The 19,534-nt window shown below is 41.9% G+C and overlaps 1 protein-coding gene across 1 annotated transcript; it reads right to left on the reverse strand.

The window, feature by feature from the left end:
• Positions 1 to 28: 28 nt before the first annotated feature.
• LOC311108823 (T-complex protein 1 subunit alpha-like) lies at positions 29 to 19,193 on the reverse strand. Its single transcript, XM_084151583.1, has 12 exons — positions 19,060 to 19,193; positions 15,324 to 15,409; positions 15,082 to 15,210; positions 12,827 to 12,924; positions 10,961 to 11,071; positions 10,421 to 10,602; positions 9,976 to 10,102; positions 3,211 to 3,386; positions 2,900 to 3,023; positions 2,491 to 2,683; positions 1,957 to 2,120; positions 29 to 474 (listed from the first exon to the last, which is right to left on the reverse strand). The coding sequence occupies exons 1-12, from the start codon at positions 19,130 to 19,132 to the stop codon at positions 261 to 263; spliced, it is 1,677 nt and encodes a 558-aa protein (XP_084007709.1). The 5' UTR covers positions 19,133 to 19,193; the 3' UTR covers positions 29 to 260.
• Positions 19,194 to 19,534: the final 341 nt, after the last annotated feature.

The raw sequence follows: 19,534 nt of genomic DNA on the forward strand, positions 1-19,534 counted from the left end.
TACAAATATACAAACCAGACAAAATGAGTTAAATCAGTAATCTACAACCATCAGGTTTATTTGTGAGTGTCCAAAAGAATCAGTTACAGTTCCCACGGTAACAGGTTGCCCCATGGGAATACAGGAAAGTAAACAAGCTAAGTGCACAGTCTATGACAGACACTGACGGAACAGCCAAGAAAATGTATAAATAGATAAAGCCAAGCGGACCAGAACCACAGTTGGGATCGAAGAAACATTCCGATAAGATTTCGGAACCTTTATCCATCCATCTGTCCCGATGCGACGGCATCCTGGTACGAAGGCCCGCCTTCCTTCTGGTCTGGGAACAACTTGATGAGGTCATCGATACGGAGGATGGTGATGGCGGCCTCGGTGGCGAACTTGAGGCTCTTGGTCTTAACCATAGTGGGTTCGTACACTCCCGCCTGCTTGTTGTCACGGGGCTTACCGTTCACCAGGTCCAGACCAATCCTTTATGGGAGAGGAGAGGTTTAGAGATGAGAAACAGATCCAACATCAATGTAGAGTTACTACATTGGAAACTGCAGGCACTGCTACAACTGCAGCGCAATGGGTTCACAACCATGTATTAAAGGGATATTGCGAGGTTCTGGCATTCAGATAAACTTAAAGATACCATTTTGTTTCTGCATGCATTATGAAGGACGTTAGCGGTAGTTTCGCGAGCCAATGCTAACAAGCGTTAGCGCAATGACGAAGTCTACAGGTACGGTAGCATTGCTCGCAGTATCCCTTTAAGCCGTGATGAACTGATACCAACACAGAAGGAACACACACCATTGCGCCATTCAATGTTGTCCAGCCCAGAGTAGTGGCACTACAGCTCAGGGAAAAGCTGCAGTCTTTACTCTGGGCCAGCATGCTTTGTACTACACTTATCACTGCATACACCACTGAGCAAGTCTAGCAGCAAATTTAAAATGGGAATGTCACATCCTTGTGGCAAAACTTGATCAACCTTATCTCAAGCTTAAAGAAATAAGCCGGACTTTGGCTACTAAGTATTTTTTAAACTTCCCACGTTGGGCTGGATGTGTCAGTGTGGTTCATACATGTATAATCTATGGCTGTGTCTACACTTGACACATGCTACTTTATCAGAATACAGAAAATTGCGTTAAAAAGACAGGTCTAGATGCACAAAAGTCCCATTGTGTTCAAATTTGGCTGACCACTTCAGGTGGGTCAGGGACACATTGTGTGCGGATTTCTCAGTCTGGACGCAAATCAGGCTACCAAAAGCGCATGCAGTGGGCGACGTAATCAGCACTCAGCCCACAAGTCTCCAGAAAACATATTTTCGGAATGAGGGGCACCTTTTTTCATTAACGGAGGAAATAAGTTCCTAGCCTGGCTTCAAATGCTTGCCAGCTAGCTTATTTAGAAAAAAAAAAGTTGGGCTCAAGTTATGCTAACCTGTTTGCAATCCCTTTAGCTTTGCTAGTTAGCTACTGCCATCAAGTTGTGATTTCCATGATCAAAACTATGATCAGAATACAAAAGCTGCATGAATTGCCAGTCTGTAAATCTGCGTCTAGTCTTACCTCAATTAGCCACGAAATCCCTAGTTTGAAAGCAACTTTTTCTGGAAGCTGTGCTGTCCATTTTCCCCCATGTGGGCCATCCCCCTAGCAACCAATGAGCTTCAGCCCCCTAGCCATTTGAGTGACAACTAGCAAAATGCACATCATACACACAGCAGAGCGAGAGAGCACAATGACGTGGTGCACGTATGTGACATAGTACACAATTTTCAGGAACCACTTTTGGCTCGTGAGCACTACTTTCAGAACTACTGGCTAAAAAGTATACAAAAGTACCAGAGAATCTAATGGAATCTTCTAAAATTAAGACTGCAAGTGACCTCAACTTGACAGGGATCAACACAAACATATGTTGAAATTCAAAGCTAGTGATGTGTGGCACACTAACCATTTAAGGTTCTTGCGTTCGGGGTTGACCTGGGCCTCATTGTGGAAGGCTCTGAGCTTGGCGACCAGGTCGGTGGAGTCCTGAGCTGCGTTCACAGCGAGGGTCTTGGGGATGACCAGGAGGGAGCGGGCAAACTCTGCTATGGCCAGCTGCTCACGGGAACCCTGGGAACGGACAAGACATTTACAGATTAACAATTGAATATCACGCTAAACAATATTTTTAAGACTGGCCACCTGTGACCAAAGTGAAAAACCTAGTCATTAAACTAATTTAAAAGATTAACTAGTGTATCAAGTGGTTTCTTCCGACAGGATCCGCAGAGAGGTTTTAGTCTTCACTACAGGTTTATGAGAGAACTGCTCTACCCCCATGTTGGTCATTTAGGACAATCCACATCTTAATTTTTTGAAAAAAGGGGTTTTCCAGATGAAAAAAATTACTTGAGTGGGTTCCAAAAGCCCACTGATCCCATCTAGATGCTCTCAGGAAAGAGAGATGAGGAAGCAGTGATTCCTATGTCCATTTCCTTACCATGCTAGTGGCATAGTTCTCCAGGTAGATGGACAGGGCTGCCTCCACAGCACCACCCCCTGGTACAACTGACTTGGACTCCAGCACCCTTTTGACCACACACAGAGCATCATGCAGGGACCGCTCCATCTCGTCACACATAAAGTCATTGGCCCCACGCAGGATGATAGAGGCGCAGGTACGGGCCTTGGTACTGAGAGAGGAACGGAGGGAAGAGGGAGAGTGAAGGGAAAGATGGGGACAAGAATAGCAACAAGGAGAGAAAGCCAAAAAGAGGAAGAAAATAAACAAAATAGTACAAATAAGTAATGTGCTAAAGCAAAACATTTTCAAAGATATGTAATAAGGTTTTGGATAAGCGCCACATCACTGTAAATAAGAATAAGATGACTTCAGCTCCTGTTCTTACTTTTTGACCAGGATGAGCTCGTCGTCACACACACGCTCCTGCACCACCTCCTCACAGTGGCCCAACATGGTAGTCTCAAAAGTCTCCTCTCCCTCCAGGTTAGAAAGTGATGGGCAGATGGTGGCTGAGGAACAACAGAACAAAAACTACTAAATACTGGGTCACAAGTTAACTGAAAAACATTGCTGCTTTCGGAAAATAGTATCGATCACTCATTGAGGAAAAAAAAGGAGCATTAACCGAGGCCAGTTTCAGAACTTGACCTGATAACAATTGACACATTTATCAAAAAGTAAATGTGTGTGGCTTACCTCCCGTTGCCTTGGCGATGCGTTTGAGGTCCCTCTTGAGGACCCTCCTGATCGCCATGGCACCCACATCCACAAAGTACTTGAGGCACATGTCATCGATGCCCCCGGTTGTCAGGATGACATTAGCACCCGATGCCAGAATCTTCTGGATCCTCTCCTTGGTGATGTCAGACTCCCTGGAACAGCAAAATCAACATGAAGACCTGTCATTGTGTAATAGCGGACATGCATAAAGATGGCGGGCCCCCATTTACTTACCACAAATGACTCATTTGCTAAGTTCGCTGTAACGTAAATTGCTCTCCGTTACACTTTTTTTGTATCGTCATTAGCATTGCAAAAGTATTGAACCCCCTTGGCGTTTTTCCTATTTTGTTGCATTACAACCTGTAATTTAAATGGATTTTTATTTGGATTTCATGCAATGGACATACAAAGTAGTCCAAATTGGTAAAGTGAAATGAAAAAAAACTTGTTTCAAATTCTAAAAAAATAAATAATGGAAAAGTGGTGATGCATGTATTCACCCCCTTTTGCTATGAAGCCCCTAAATAAGATCTGGTGCAACCAATTACCTCCAGAAGTCACATAATTAGTTAAATAATGTCCACCTGTGTGCAATCTAAGTGTCACATGATCTCAGTATATATACACACGTTCTGAAAGGCCCCAGAGTCTGCAACACCACTAAGCAAGGGGCACCACCAAGCAAGCTGCACCATGAAGACCAAGGAGCTCTCCAAACAGGTCAGGGACAAAGTTGTGAAGAAGTACAGATCAGGGTTGGGTTATAAAAAAATATCAGAAACTTTGAACATCCCACGGAGCATCATTAAATCCATAATTAAAAAATTGAAAGAATATGGCACCACAACAAACCTGCCAAGAGAGGGCCGCCCACCAAAACTCACAGACCAGGCAAGAAGGGCATTAATCAGAGAGGCAAAGAGACCAAAGATAACCCTGAAGGAACTGCAAAGCTCCACAGCGGAGATTGGAGTATCTGTCCATAGGACCACTTTAAGCTGTACACTCCACAGAGCTGGGCTTTACGGAAGAGTGGCCAGAAAAAAGCCATTGCTTAAAGAAAAAAATAAGCAAACACATTTGGTGTTCGCCAAAAGGCATGTGGGAGACTCCCCAAACATATGGAAGAAGGTACTCTAGTTAGATGCGACTACAATTGAGCTTTTTGGCCATCAAGGAAAACGCTATGTCTGGTGCAAACCCAACACCTCTCATCACCCCGAGAACACCATCCCCCACAGTGAAGCATGGTGGTGGCAGCATCATGCTGTGGGTATGTTTTTCCCATCGGCAGGGACTGGAAACTGGTCAGAATTGAAGGAATGATGGATGGCACTAAATACAGGGAAATTCTTGAGAAACCTGTTTCAGTCTTCCAGAGATTTGAGACTGGGACAGAGGTTCACCTTCCAGCAGGACAATGACCCTAAGCATACTGCTAAAGCAACACTTGAGTGGTTTAAGGGGAAACATTTAAACGTTTTGGAATGGCCTATTCAAAGCACAGACCTCAATCCAATTGAGAATCTGTGGTATGACTTAAAGATTGCTGTACACCAGTGGAACCATCCAACTTGAAGGAGCTGGAGCAGTTTTGCCTTGAAGAACGGGCAAAAGTCCCAGGGGCTAGACAATAAAAAATATTTTGCATCTTCAAAGTGGTAGGCATGTTGTATAAATCAAATGATACAAACCCCCCAAAAATCCATTTTAATTCCTGGTTGTAAGGCAACAAAATAGGAAAAATGGCAAGGGGAGTGAATACTTTCGCAAGCCATCTAGCTCCAAGATGGTAGCAATTTGAAAATACGAAAAAGTAGATTGTGCTGATTTACTGGCACATTCAACCATGATGCGTGCCGTAGTTTAAGAACTGGGGGTAGTGCTAAAAGAACGTCATTTCTGAATTACTCCATCTTTATGCACTTTTGCCATTCTGTGTGTGGGTAAGACCATTAGTCAAATTCCACGTAACCGTTTAGTCACGGTAACTAGGCTTCTCCAAAACTGCGCTCTAATGCTGCCGACGGTCATTAATAGCCTACCAAACTTGATAACTGCCAGTCGATAATGGCCTGGTACTCAGCGCTCCATTGTCCCTCTAAATCACTCAGACAAATGCCAATGCAATCAAAAATGAAATCAAACACTTAATGAGCAACATCTCTATAGGCTATGCAATTGCGTGAGAACAGTCGACAGCCTCTTAAAAAGAGGATCCCATCAGCTTTCTATAGGCTAGGCCTACTATATTTATTTATCAACTTTCCTAATATGAAGCACATTGCTTCGCTTTACAACAGGAATATAGCCTACCTGGCTGGCATGAAAATGAACCACGGTAAAAGCGTCTGCCATTCGCTATTTAAGTGCATAGATGACATGCATTTTTCCCCATGCCCCTGTTCCGACAGGTGCATGATAATGGTCCATTATAAATCAAAACTAAATTTTACACATTATTTAGTATATGTAAAGACAATATTAAATTGAGAATAGTCTGATAGATGACAATATTATCACTTGTGAATGATGCCCAGTGTGTGCAGTCTAAGGCTGGTTTACAGTCCGTCTATCAACATGTCTGTAGACAATTGTCGTAGAAACATTGACATTTGTTGTCCGACATCAAACGCGTATACACAAAATGAAAGACTGCATGACATCAGCAGCCCGGTGCTCCAAATAACACTATTTTAACACCAATAAAGCCGTCCGTTTAAAAATGAATTAAGTAAATGTCAACCTAGCAAGCCAGGCAACACACAATTCCCCATAATGACAAAGCGAACAGGTGAAAAAAATTAAAATAAGTGTATTTACATAAGTATTCAGACCTTTTGCTTTGAGACTCGAAATTGAGCTCAGGTGCATCCTGTTCCCATTGATCATCCTAGATGTTTCTACAACTTGGAGTCCACCTGTAGTAAATTCAATTGATTGGACATGATGCCGAGACCACCCATACACAAAAATCTATGCACGCATGACTGTAAGTCGCTTTGGATAAAAGCGTCTGCTAAATGGCATATTATTATTATTTATTATTTGAAAAAGGCACACACCGGTCTATATAAGGTCCCACAGTTGACCGTGCATGTCAGAGCAGAAACCAAGCCATGAGGTCGAAATAATTGTTTGTAGAGCTCCGAGACAGGATTGTGTCGAGGCACAGATCTGGGGAAGGGCCTCCATCATTCTTAAATGGAAGAAGTTTGGAACCACCAAGACTCTTCCTAGAGCTGGCCGCCCAGCCAAACTGAGCAATCGAGGGAGAACGGCCTTGCTCAGGGAGGTGACCAAGAACCCGATGGTCACTGACAGAGCTCCAGAGTTCCTCTGTGAAGATGGGAGAACCTTTCAGAAGGACAACCACCTCTGCAGCACTACACCAATCAGGCCTTTATGGTAGAGTGGCCAGACAGAAGCCACTCCTCAGTAAAAGGCACATAACAGCCCGCCTGGAGTTTGCCAAAGGGCACCTGAAGGACTCAGACCAGGAGAAAGATTCTCTGGTCTGATGAAACGAAGATTTGGCCTGAATGCCAAGCGTCACATCTGAAGGAAACCAGGCACCGCTCATCACCTGGCCAATACCATCCCTACGGTGAAGCATGGTGGTGGCAGCATCATGCTGTGGGGATTTTTTCAGCAGCAGGGACTGGGAGACTAGTCAGGATTGAGGGAAAGATAAACGGAGCAAAGTACAGAGAGATCCTTGATGAAAACCTGCTCCAGAGCGCTCAGGACCTCAGACTGGGGTGAAGGGTCACCTTCCAACAGGACAACGACACTAAGAACACAGCCAAGACAACGCAGGAGAGGCTTCGGGACAAGCCTCTCAATGTCCTTGAGTGGCCCAGCCAGAGCCCGGACTTTAACCCGATCGAACATCTCTAGAGACCTGAAACAGCTTGAGAGGATCTGTAGAGAGGAATGGGATAAACTCCCCAAATACAGCCTTGCGTCATACCCAAGATGACGCAAGGCTGTAATCACTGCCAAAAGGTGCTTCAACAAAGTACTGAGTAAAGGGTCTGAATAATTATGTAAATGAAACTTCAGTTATTTTATTTTTTACAAATTTGCATAAGTTTATCAATAGAAAACTGTTTGCTTAGTCATTATGGGGTATTGTGTGTAGATTGATGAGGATAAAAAAAAATCAATTTTAGAATAAGGCTGTAACAAAATGTGGAAAGTCAAGGGGTCTGAATATTTACCCAATGCACTGTAGGCCTAGGACCCCTGGAACACAGTTGGAGAGCACATAGTCTACAGAGCCCAGTGAAACGTGTTCTTATAAGCCCAGTCATTGCACAATCATGTGTGAAAACAGAGTTTTGACTGGCCACCATTTAAAAGAGGATCCCAGCTTTCTTGTGCTGCTACATTTATTGCTCAATTCTTAAAATGAAGCACATTAAATCAACTTTACAACCGTTGTAGCCTACTGGTCATACAAGTTTCAAGTTTGGGGAAGCAAATTTGCAGACTATGTAAAATAGCCTATTTGTAATGTGATGAGTAGATTGGAGTGTCATAATTTAGGCTAATAATATAACTCAATCACTGTTTGTGAAAAATACCGTTCAACGTATGGCTGAGCGCATATAGCAGGCCTAGGCTATATCAGATTAGTTTCTTCTTTCTTTGCATGGGAAAAATGTGGCCTTTTATAAACACATTTCATGCAATTCTACTACACTTTATATGACTGCAGAATATTTTTGAATAAGACAAATGACAGGGTAGCTTACTCTGCTAACACTGACAAACAGATCAATAAAAACAAATGACGTTGTCCATATAATAGGCCTACGAGAAGGGGAGACAAATGGAATATGACGTACATCTAAACTGGAGGAGGAAATTGTCCAAAAACAAACTTAAGTAGAACTGAACCCAACAATGATGAATAGTAAATATACGCACAGTGCAAAATCACCGGGGATATTGTGGATGCTCTCCGCTGGTGCCAATAAGATAGGCTATACTGTTGTTCCCTCAATTAAGTTTAGAATTTAGATAACTAAAACAGATTAGTATTTTCATTGTCTTCCCTTTACAAAAATAACCATTGGCTTTCCAAACTGTGTTTAACACCAATTGTATTTTGAAATATTGCGATATGCCTGGCTGGGCCTCTACTTTTTACAGACTGTCGCAACTCAACAATAATCTGCCCAAATTGTGGGGCTGCCTTTCCTTCCGACTGTAGGCAATGGGATTTGAAACAACAACACATTTTTTTATTAAAAAGCTACATGATCCTGTGGCCAAACCATGCTTTAGCAGCCTATTTTAAATGATTTTATTTGTTTCTGTATAGACGGGAATAGACTAATTAGGCTGTATAATTTTGGCAATTTCATTCAATTTACTTTAGGGGAAGCTTCCCCTAGCCTTATGGACACGCCGCCTATGCTTGCATATTAACGTAACCGCAAGTAATCTCCATTTGCCATTAGCTACGGATTACTTTTTGTAGGCCATTCTAAATCAAAAATAATTTCACACATTAGTAGGCTATATGCAAAGACCAGAATAAATTGAGAATAGTCTGATGGGTGAGAATATTTCCAAGTGCTTGTCAAATCAAATTGTGAATGACAGTGATGAAATGTGTGCAGCCTACACAAGACCAGATCAGGACTCATGCAACTTTTTTCATTAGTCGCATCATCGCAGCCTTAGCATGTATAAACAATCTAAACATATCGGCTAACGTTTGGATCACAACTAAAGTTGGATAAATAAACTAAATTAAGCATATAGGAGGACCCGTTTCTTTGTTAACCACTCAACACAAAAGCCGAATAAGCTCACTCCCTTGGAAATTGTTTGGGGAAAATATACTTCCTATTTTATTCAGCTATGTTCAATTGGATTGTAATCCTCACTATAAAAATAATGCCACGGAATTCTAAGCAATTCTTGTCTGCTAAATTAACTAGCATAGCCCACAGCCATATGGCACAGCCAGATCAGGGCCTAACATAACTCAGAATATGCTATTCTTCTGAAATAGGCACACAAAAAAATATCCCATATGTTTCTTTAGACTGGTCTAAAATAATGGATTTATTGTGATTGTGTAGGCTATATTAAAATTGATTTATTAAACTTATAAAATGTAGATGTTGCAAAGGTCTGCATCAGTGGCTTGTAGGCTATGAGTAGAAGCCAGGAGATGCTTAACGTGTTTGTTAATTAGCGTGAGACCGTAAGTTAATTGCATGGCAATCACGGGCTGACAAAATGTCATGACCCCCATAGCCCTGTGTGTGGGTCTTGTTGTACAAACCCTGTGTAAATGTGTCTCAAGCTGTGATGAAGACTATTTATTTAACTAGGCAAGCCAGTTAAGAAAAAAATATTATTTACAATGATGGCCTACCCTGGCCTCCCCTAACCCGAATGACACTGGGCCAATTGAGCGCCGCCCAAGATGCCACAGAGTGCATGAACAAATTAGTCTATGAAAATAACTTGTCCAGCCAATAGGAGTTGTTTTACAGCTCAGGGAAGAGCTGTAGCCTTAACTCTGGGCCAGCATGCTTTCTCCCACGCGTATCACTGCTTACACCACTGAGCAAGTATAGCAGCAAATTTAAAATGGGCATAGTCTTACATTGTCATGCATGTGGCAAGGCTATCTTAAACAGTAGGTCTCATACAATTAGCCTCAGACACTGTGGTGTGATGTGCGCGCACTAGTGCCAGAGTCCAACACACCTCTGTCTGATCTGGTCTAGTTTCTCAGGGTCATTTATGAGGACCTGGACTCCCATCTTCATCTTGGTCTTCTGCAGGCTGAAGTCCAGACAGGCCACCTTGGCGTTGACCAAACGCTTCACCATTCCTACAAGGGGACCAGACCCAGTAATCACACCACTAGACAAGACCGACACTTATCCATGGTCAAGGTAAACCTATCCCACGCAATTACTCCATCTTCATATTTAGTTATTTTTTCATACATTATATATATTTTTTACTCCCACCCACCCAGCAATGTGATAGCATATGTAACATAAATCAGGAAAAACACATTACATTGTAGATCTACTGAACAATACATTATATAGCGTCGGAAATATTTATATATTATAGCGACGCATTCATGGATGTCTGTTGCATAAAAATTCAGAAATGTCGGCCGCTGCTTACACAAACGTACCTTGAGACCCTACGGTGCAGTTGAGTGCGTATCCGTTGACCAGATAGCTCTCCTTCTGGCTGCGTCCGTGGGCTTTAAGCACATTGACCGAGTTGATGGGGTACCTCGCCACACCCTTCTGATCCACAAACTTCACTGCCAGAGTAGCATCCACCACCATGTTGGCAAAGAAGTTTGCGTCACTGAAGGATCACAGGTCAAGGATTCAAGCTTTTCTATGGGACAGAAGTAGTATTTCACAGCTTTTGGTCGTGTTCCTGCCCAACTACATTGCAGACGCATGCCAGACCTTACAACACCTGGATAGGTATTTAACAGATCAGCTAACCACATGATAGAACAATCTGATGCCCGACTATACAGTAGATTACATGGCACGCAACTATTGTGCAACGTCTGCGGATCGAGCAGAAACTCAACCAAAGCTACCAGGAGAATACCTTTCTTACTTGTTGTGTGATCCTTTATAGCAAAATCACAGATCGATATGCATTGGAAGGAGAGGTTTCAGGCTAGTCAGTTAGCAGGAAGAAAGGATACACTCCGATGATCTTGGAGGACATGGAGGTCTTGGCTGCGTTGACCAGACACTCCCTGCCCAGGTCGTCTGTTGCAATGGTCAGGTTCTCATTGATGTAGCGCACTGCCTCCCTGGTGGGAAAGATCTGTTAGGAGCTCTGTGTTACAGAATGAGGGATTTCACAGTTCAGCCTGGTTCGGCCTTGCTGTGGAGAACCAGCAGAAGATTCCCCTCTAGCCAAAGACACAGCATTTGTGCTTTTTCTTCATATACAAAAACATCCACTCAAAATACAATCAAAGCTGACAGACAAGTCAGATCGTAAATAAACATTCACTCCCCAACTGGTTGCTTTATGAATTAACACAGATCAGTTAACGTTATTAATGCCAACAAATTCTCCTACATTCACAGAAACAAAGCTCTAATTAAATCCCAATTTGTTTTCACATTAGTTCTATAATTTGCTAGCTACAGTTGTGTGTTCTTGCAAATGTTCTCACTGAAAGGAATCAGTGGTGACTCCTTCCAAAGACAACCACAAGAGAGATGTATACACAGTGCATTCGGAAAGTATTCAGACCGCTTGACTTCACATTGTTACGTTACAGCCTTATTCTAAAATGGATTAAAGTTATTTGCCCAATCTACACACAATACCCCATAATGACAAAGCAAAAACAGGGGTAGAATGTTTTGCTAATTTATTTCAAATAAAACATTGAAATATAACATTTACATAAAGTATTCAGACACTTTACTCAGTACTTTGTTGAAGCACCTTTTGGCAGCGATCATAGAAGAGTCTTCTTGGGTATGACGCTACAAGCTTGGCACACCTGTATTTGGGGAGTTTCTCCCATTTTTCCTCTGCAGATCCTCTCAAATTGTCAGGTTGGATAGAGAGCGTCGCAGCGCAGTTGTCTCCAGAGATGTTCGATCTGGTTCAAGTCCGGGCTCTGGCTGGGCCACTCAAGGACATTCAGAGACTTCCCAAAGCCACTCCTGTGTTGGCTGTGTGCTTAGGGTTGTTGTCCTGTTGGAAGGTGAACATTCACCCCAGTCAGGGGTCCTGAGCGCTCTGGAGCAGGCTTTCATCAAGGATCTCTGTACTTTGCGCCGTTCATCTTTCCCTCGATCCTGACTACTCTCCCAGTCCCTGAATAACATCCCCACAGCATGATGCTGCCACCACCACCATGCTTCACCGTAGGGACGATTCCTGGTTTCCTCCAGACTTGACATTCAGGCCAAAGAGTTCAATCTTGGTTTCATCAGACCAGAGAATCTTGTTTCTCATGGTCAGTCCTTTCCTACTGACAATTCCTTCGACCTCATGGCTTGGTTTTTGATCTGACATGTACTGTCAACTGTGGGACTTTATACAGACAGGTGTGTGCCTTTCTAAATCATGTCCAATCAATTGAATTTACCACAGGTGGACTCCAATCAAGTTGTAGAAACATCTCAAGGATGATCAATGGAAACAGGATGCACCTGAGCTCAATTTCAAGTCTCATAGCAAAGGGTCTGAATACTTATGGAAATAAGGTATCCCTGTTTTTATTATTTATAAATTAGCACAAACAAGTATCTAAAAACATGTTTTCGATTTGTCATTGAGTATTGTGTATATTGATGAGGAACATTTTTATTTAATCAATTTTAGAATATGGATGTAATGTAACAAAAGGGGTCTGAATATTTCCAAATGCACTGTATGCCTTGATTGACACCTCATTCACTCTGGAGACAGGCAACACAAAGGCAAACAACCCTGTACTTCTAAACCAGGAGTGTGGAGGGAAAAGGGATCTCAAAAGGCTGACCATCCATAAATGTAATGTTCATAACATTGGGGAAAATGGACAGATTTAGATTCTTACTTGCAGGCCAGACGGTATCCACTGATGACTGACGTGGGGTGGATCTTCTGCTTCACCAGTTCATCTGCGCTCTTCAGCAACTCTGCTGCAATGATCACCTATAAAACAACAAAGGAAAGAAAGTTATGAACAAGCCAGGGAAGATGATTTATGAAAAAGACACCCAAATATTTTGTTATAAAAAAGCCGTCATTTCATATGGAGGCTGTCCAACCCCTTTAGACAATGACAGGCAGTCTCTCTATCCTGCTAGCATAGCCGAACTTCTGTGGAGGAGGAAGATAGGCTAATGTGCACTAATACCAGGAACCAGGTCATTTGAACCACTAGTGTGAATAAGCAGGTTCAGTCCAACCTTTACCTAATGATGATTGCTTGATCATCTTGCATTGAGGAAATTGAAGTCTAACATTTTGTAGATGGTCTTTCAGCTAGGACTAATTCAGAAGCTGTAACATTGTCAGTGGCCATAGGTCCTTTCCCTTGACCTGAGCAGCTGTTGGTAGTAATCACCTAGGCCTCTTACGGTGAACGTATTACCACCAAAAAGTTGTGACTTTTTCAAATCATAGTCCCACACCTCATGTAGCCTAGCCCATAGGCCTATATGTTTTGATAAGGTTTGTATCACAACTTCAGTGGCCAAATAACTTCTTAAAATTAAGCACATTAATCCGCTTTACAACCGGTGTAGAGTCTAACTGGCATATATAGGCGGCTTGCGAGTTTCAACTTTGGGTAAATACATCTTCACCATAAAAACGCACCTTTATAATAAAGCATTACATGCATAATCGCATGTGGTCACTTTTGAGAATTGTGTTCTCCCACTAATTGATTGCATTTTGGAACATTTAAGTTTATAGCCTACTGTCATGTGCGCCTTGCTGTGCTTAGAATGTGAAGAAATAGCCTAATAATTGATCAACATTTTAAGCTAAGTGTTCTTATCTGTTGCATCAGCCTCATTGCTTTTAAAAGGTTTTTTGATGCGAGTGGTTGTATTCATTTGGGATCTATAGTATCCCACAACTGTCCCAGACTATGTTTGGATTATTACTTTCTCGCACAGAAGGACAAGTTGACCAATAGAATAGGTCAATTTTTGTACTATGGGGGATAGTAGATTGACATAGGCTAGTGCTTTTGCTGTTCGTTAGACCTACTCAGCTTGTTGGCTGAAGAAAAGTCAAATGTGGACAGTTCTAACATCTTTTAAAGTGCGACTCGGAATTCGATAAGGACGTGCGCAGTTGCGTCCCCGATGTGTCGGTCTTCACTTGTAGCATACTTCGTAGCTGAGATCGGGTCCTTCTCACAGGCATCTATCACCTTACGGGCATTGGCTAATAATAATAATCATTGAGATATCTGAGAGCCATGTGAGTGAGAGGTGCTTCGGAACACGCAGCCGGGAGAAGGGAATTATAATTATTATATTCAGCCCAAGGGCACAACGGCCACAAAAGGAATTGATTTTTTTTAGGGGTCTTTACAGCCACACTAGGGGGATGCCGCCCGGAAATTCAAGGCATTATAAAGTGCTTGTCAAATTGTGAATGAGAGACTGATGCCGTGTGTGCAGCCTGCGCAAGAAACAAAGCAAAGCTCATGCCTTTCAAGCAACTTTTTTCAAATCATTAGGAGTTGCATCATGCAGCCTTAGACTGTATTAAATATCAAAACATATAGCCCAACGTTTGCATCACAACTAAAGTTGCATAAAAAACCTAATTAAGCATATAGGAGCACCTGTTAATTTCTTAACCGCTCAACACAGAATAGCCGCATGTGCGCACTCCCTCAGAAATCGTATGGAGAAAACATCCTTTCTATGTTCAATTGCATTCTTCATACTATAAAATAATGCCACGGAATTCTAAGCAAATCTTGTCTGCTAAATTAATTTGCATAGCCCACAGCCATATGTCATAGCCAGATCAGGGCCTAACATAACGACAACTCAGAATATGCTATTCTGTTCTTTAGACTGGTCTAATGTTTCATTAGACTGGTCTAAAAATAAATAATGGATTTATTGTGATGGTGCATGCTATATTAAATGGATTTATTAGACTTTTTCAAATGTAGATGTTCAAAAAGTCTGCACCAGTGGCTTGTAGACTATGAGTCGAAGCCAGGAGATGCTAAATGTGTTCATATTAATTAATGGTAAATTACAGTGAGACCGGCAGTTATTTGCTTGACAATCACAGGTTGACAAAATGTCATGACCGCCACAGCCCTATACTCACCACCGAGGTGGTCCCATCCCCGACCTCCTTGTCCTGCAGCTCAGCCAGTTCACACAACACCTTGGCTGCAGGGTGCTCCACCTCCAGCAACTTCAGGATGGTAGCCCCATCGTTGGTGATGGTCACGTCCTAAACATGACAGCGCATTAGTAAGCACTTCTTCCGTCAATAATCAGAATGGTACATGGGCCATACACTAACAGACTAAGGACAGTGACAATAAATCAGGCACAAGTACTTACCCCGATGTCATCCACCAACATTTTGTCCAGCCCAACAGGGCCAAGGGAGCTCTTGACTATGTTGGCAATGGATGATGCGGCAATGACTGCAGAAGAGACACAGGAACACAATCAAAGCAGATTCCCTTGCCACTAGGGCCGCCGGAAAACGTGTTTAATAAAAATATATCAATGCAAAGCATTAAAAGAGTGGCAAAGTAGGTTTGGGCGGTATCCAGAATGTCATACCAACCTTGTGCCATACTGGAATATTCGGTACTACTGGCACTGAACACAAGGGGAGCTGTTTTCAAACCTCACCGACTCTGTACTCCAAAGGTTAGCAATGCTAACAAGTACATGTAAAATCCTATAGAGAATGCTAACTAAATGCGAACGAGCGCATTGCAAACATTTTGTACAGTTTCTGATCTAAACTATTGATATTACGTCTTTTAAACAGGATTAGTTCATGTTTGATATTGTGAGCTGCATAAGGATTTGAAGGATGAGGACATCCCATGTATTTATTTCTGTCAAGGTGGGTGCCAGAAGGTATGCGTGCCAAGATAGCTTGGGGCCACTGGTGCTAATCTTAGGAGTACGTGATGGAATATACTGACTAGGGTGCAACACGATACCATATAGGGTGATGCTATTGTAGGTGAGGAGTGACACTCAATAATGGTTGGCAACTGTTGGATAGAATTAGCTCGGAAAGCATTATATAAACTGAGAGGTTTTGTATGTAAGTCATTCAAATGACAATAGGCTACTCACGTCCCGCTTGTCATGTGAATCCGGTACTGTAATATTAAATACTTTGTACCAACTCTCCATCTAAAGTGTTTAACTCTTCTCTTGCACCCTGAATTACTTGATACCGAAGAAACTCAACATTACAACAAAAAAATAATAATATGCTACTCACAGTTTGCTGCACGCACAAAACAAATATTAGCCAGCAAGGCTCTTGAACTAGGAGGGGATTCTAGACTCTGCTGTTACCAAGCAACTGCTTGATTTTGGAAGAAGCTAACCACTTAGCTAGATAGCTAATTAGCTAGTAAATTAGCAAACCAAAAATGCACAACCGCAGAGCATTTAGCACATTTTAGACAGTTAACTTAATAGCTATGAGATACCTAGCTGGTAAACATCTAGTTGTGAATTCCATACTTTAATTAAAATCACCTGGCACATGATGCACAACAGTGAGTGACTCACAAGGCTCCTGTCTCATTGTTGTGTGCTTGTTAACAAACACCACGTGACATGACTGGGGACTACCATAAGCTTCATAATAATGTGACAGGTGAAATGAAGAACGCAATGTTCTGAATCTCCTAACGCAGGGGTTCCCAAAAAATTTAACTCGCGCCCCTCTTCCAGCATTGGGGAACATACCGCACGCGCCACTCCTATTTTTTTTATGGGCACAATCACTGTTCAGGAGAAAGTTCACACCCATCTTGTTGGTGGAGACAATTTTGCAGTTTTAAAGCTTATTTCATTTTGTCATGGGGTGCAAAGAAAATGTTGCAGAATTAAAGTTAATTTTCTTGCAATTCTATAAATGTTTCCATGTCTAACGTGTATTTGTGATATTTGGGTGACAAAACAAATTACAACAATATCTATGGGCTAAAAACCTTTAAAAAAAAACAGCCGACATTGACTAGTTGATCTGGACATTTATGACAAGTTATAAATAGCTCTAAGGTATGCAATGAACATGACAAGAGGAACTGATGATGCACTACCCAATTTCGAAATTGCACCTCATGCATTCTACTATTACAACTTTCAAGAGTAAGTTTAAAGCCGGACTGAGTTCCATTAATAAAAAATTAAGGAAAGGGGGATGGGACCCCCACGACCCCCCCGCTGACCCCTAGTGCACCACAGTTCTAACATACTGCACAAGTTGACTGCAGGTATTTACTTAAAAACCCACTACAAATATTTTATTCTTTATAAATTTAACTTCAAATAAATAGTTTCAACGGTATTGAAAAACCATCCATTGGCTTTTTCCAAATACCCGGTAAATGGTATATACAGTATACTGCCCAAGCCTAGGGTTAAAGTCTATTTTTTATACTGATTTGCCTCATGATTTGTAACTCAAGCAGAATTTCTCTTGTCTTCACACCAGAGTGCTGCTGCAGACTCTTTGCTCGTCTTCACCAATCAGATTCACTGGATTATCACAGGTCGTCCGGGCCAGACAACGCACAAAGTGCGCTCCCCACTTTCCTCCTGTATTTATTTAGCAAGAGTGATATCACTCCAGACAGACAAGCAAAAACTCTTACATAATGTAGCAGCCTATACTCCTAAACATTAGCAATCTGACATTACATGGAAACAATACTATTTTTCAGTCTGATCAACTGTAAGCTACTAACAGCAGCTGTAGTCTAGCCTACCATGCATGCACTGTCCCTCTGGCCAGGATAAATTATGCAGTAACATTGTGTATTTATAGCCCATTCGTTTGTGAGAAAATGTGAATGGGATCAAATGTGGTTTATATTCAAACTTGGGCTTACTACCTAGACTTTTTCAATCAAAAATGATTAACTGGAATTGTTCAATAAACACAATAACTGACAGTTCATTTTTAAATTAGGCCTACAGTTGCATGGGGCTGGACTACACAATGCAAACCTGCATAAAGCAAGCTCAGCCCTGTTAGTTTTATTGTCCAATCATGTTGCTTTCTGTGTCTGTATAGGAAACCTTCATAGTCCTTCTTTTAAATATTATTCATATGAGAAAGTACAAGGTTGCTGCAATTTGACAAGGTTTTCATCCTCCCTAAAGCCAGGAGATAAAAAAAAACTCTGGTCCCATCATAGCCCATATTAAACCTTTTTACAACAGATTAATCACGTCACACCATATAAGGTCCAGAGTTTTACCTGGTAAGGTTACCGAATAAGGAAAAACGACAGGCCCCAGAATGTTTTTTTCGCCACACCACACTGACTCTAGGACCTGTGGTGCCGCCAATTATGTTACAAACAGGGACATCTAAACTACAGTATTAGCTAGGTATTGCAAGTACTGTAACTATCAACATGTCGAAGTTAACCAATCCAGAAACAATAATTCAGAAACTGTTCAAAGTAAAATAAATTGTTCTGTCAGTTCTATTAGGAGGGGTGGACAACGCCAGCCCCTCCTTCAGACGATGACATTGTTCTCTCTTTCCCATTAGCATAGCCGTTCATTCGGGGATGGATGAATGAACGGTACTAAAACGGGAAACGCTTAGTGTTTTTGCACAACCATGCTGCTATTGAAAATACATGAAAAGTTAACTGATTGAGGCTTAACTTTGATTGGGGGCAAGCACTTCCATTCAAGCATAAACAACTTTTAACACAGTGATAGCTAGCTAGCTACGTTAGCAAGTTATTTAGCGACACTCCCTAACGACAGATGCGTATTAGTTAGCCAACGTTAGCGGTACCAAGCCTTGTTAGCACGAATTAGTAATGTAAGATTTATTTATTAGACAACTGAAATCACCAGGGTCCTGCATTTTATATGAATGTGAACAAATTATACTTAGTTGATTAACGTTACCGTTCGATATCTTGCAAGAAAAAGGAAGATGCGAAACGATGCATCTTATTTTTCAGCACGTGGTGCGGAGTGCTAAGTAACCATAAATCCCGCCTGCAAAGCGCCCTCCAAGACCGATAAGCACACAAATAGCATAAACTGCAACAACAAAATAGTTCACCATTTTGAGAACGAACGGACTCGCCAGTTGTTCTCGTGCCGAACACGTTCAATGCGCCATCCATTAACGACATCTTGGACAAGCTAAAGTAACGGAAGAAAGAAACAGAAGTAATGAACTATGGGAAAACCGGTGGGGCGCGTGGGCTTCTGGGTAAAGATTAATGCGAGAAGAGACGGGAATGTTCCAGAATTAAATTAAACTTTAAAACAATAAAGACATCGAAACAAACATGTTTTTCATTACGAACCCAATATATACGTAAGACTGTATATGGCGATATATATATGTATCTCTTTTTATTCAACTGCTATATGATGAAATACATTTCCCAGCATTCAAAGATCATTGTTTGTTTTTTGGGTGTGTCTTGCTCATGTTCGGCAGGTGCCCCCCACTGGTTGGCTGTGCATATGACACCTTGGACCACCAATAACACAGATCTCCAGGACAACAGAGAACCGTCAACTCCCAT

This window comes from Coregonus lavaretus, assembly GCF_964263955.1.
Source record: "Coregonus lavaretus genome assembly, chromosome: 33".
Taxonomy (NCBI): domain Eukaryota; kingdom Metazoa; phylum Chordata; class Actinopteri; order Salmoniformes; family Salmonidae; genus Coregonus; species Coregonus lavaretus.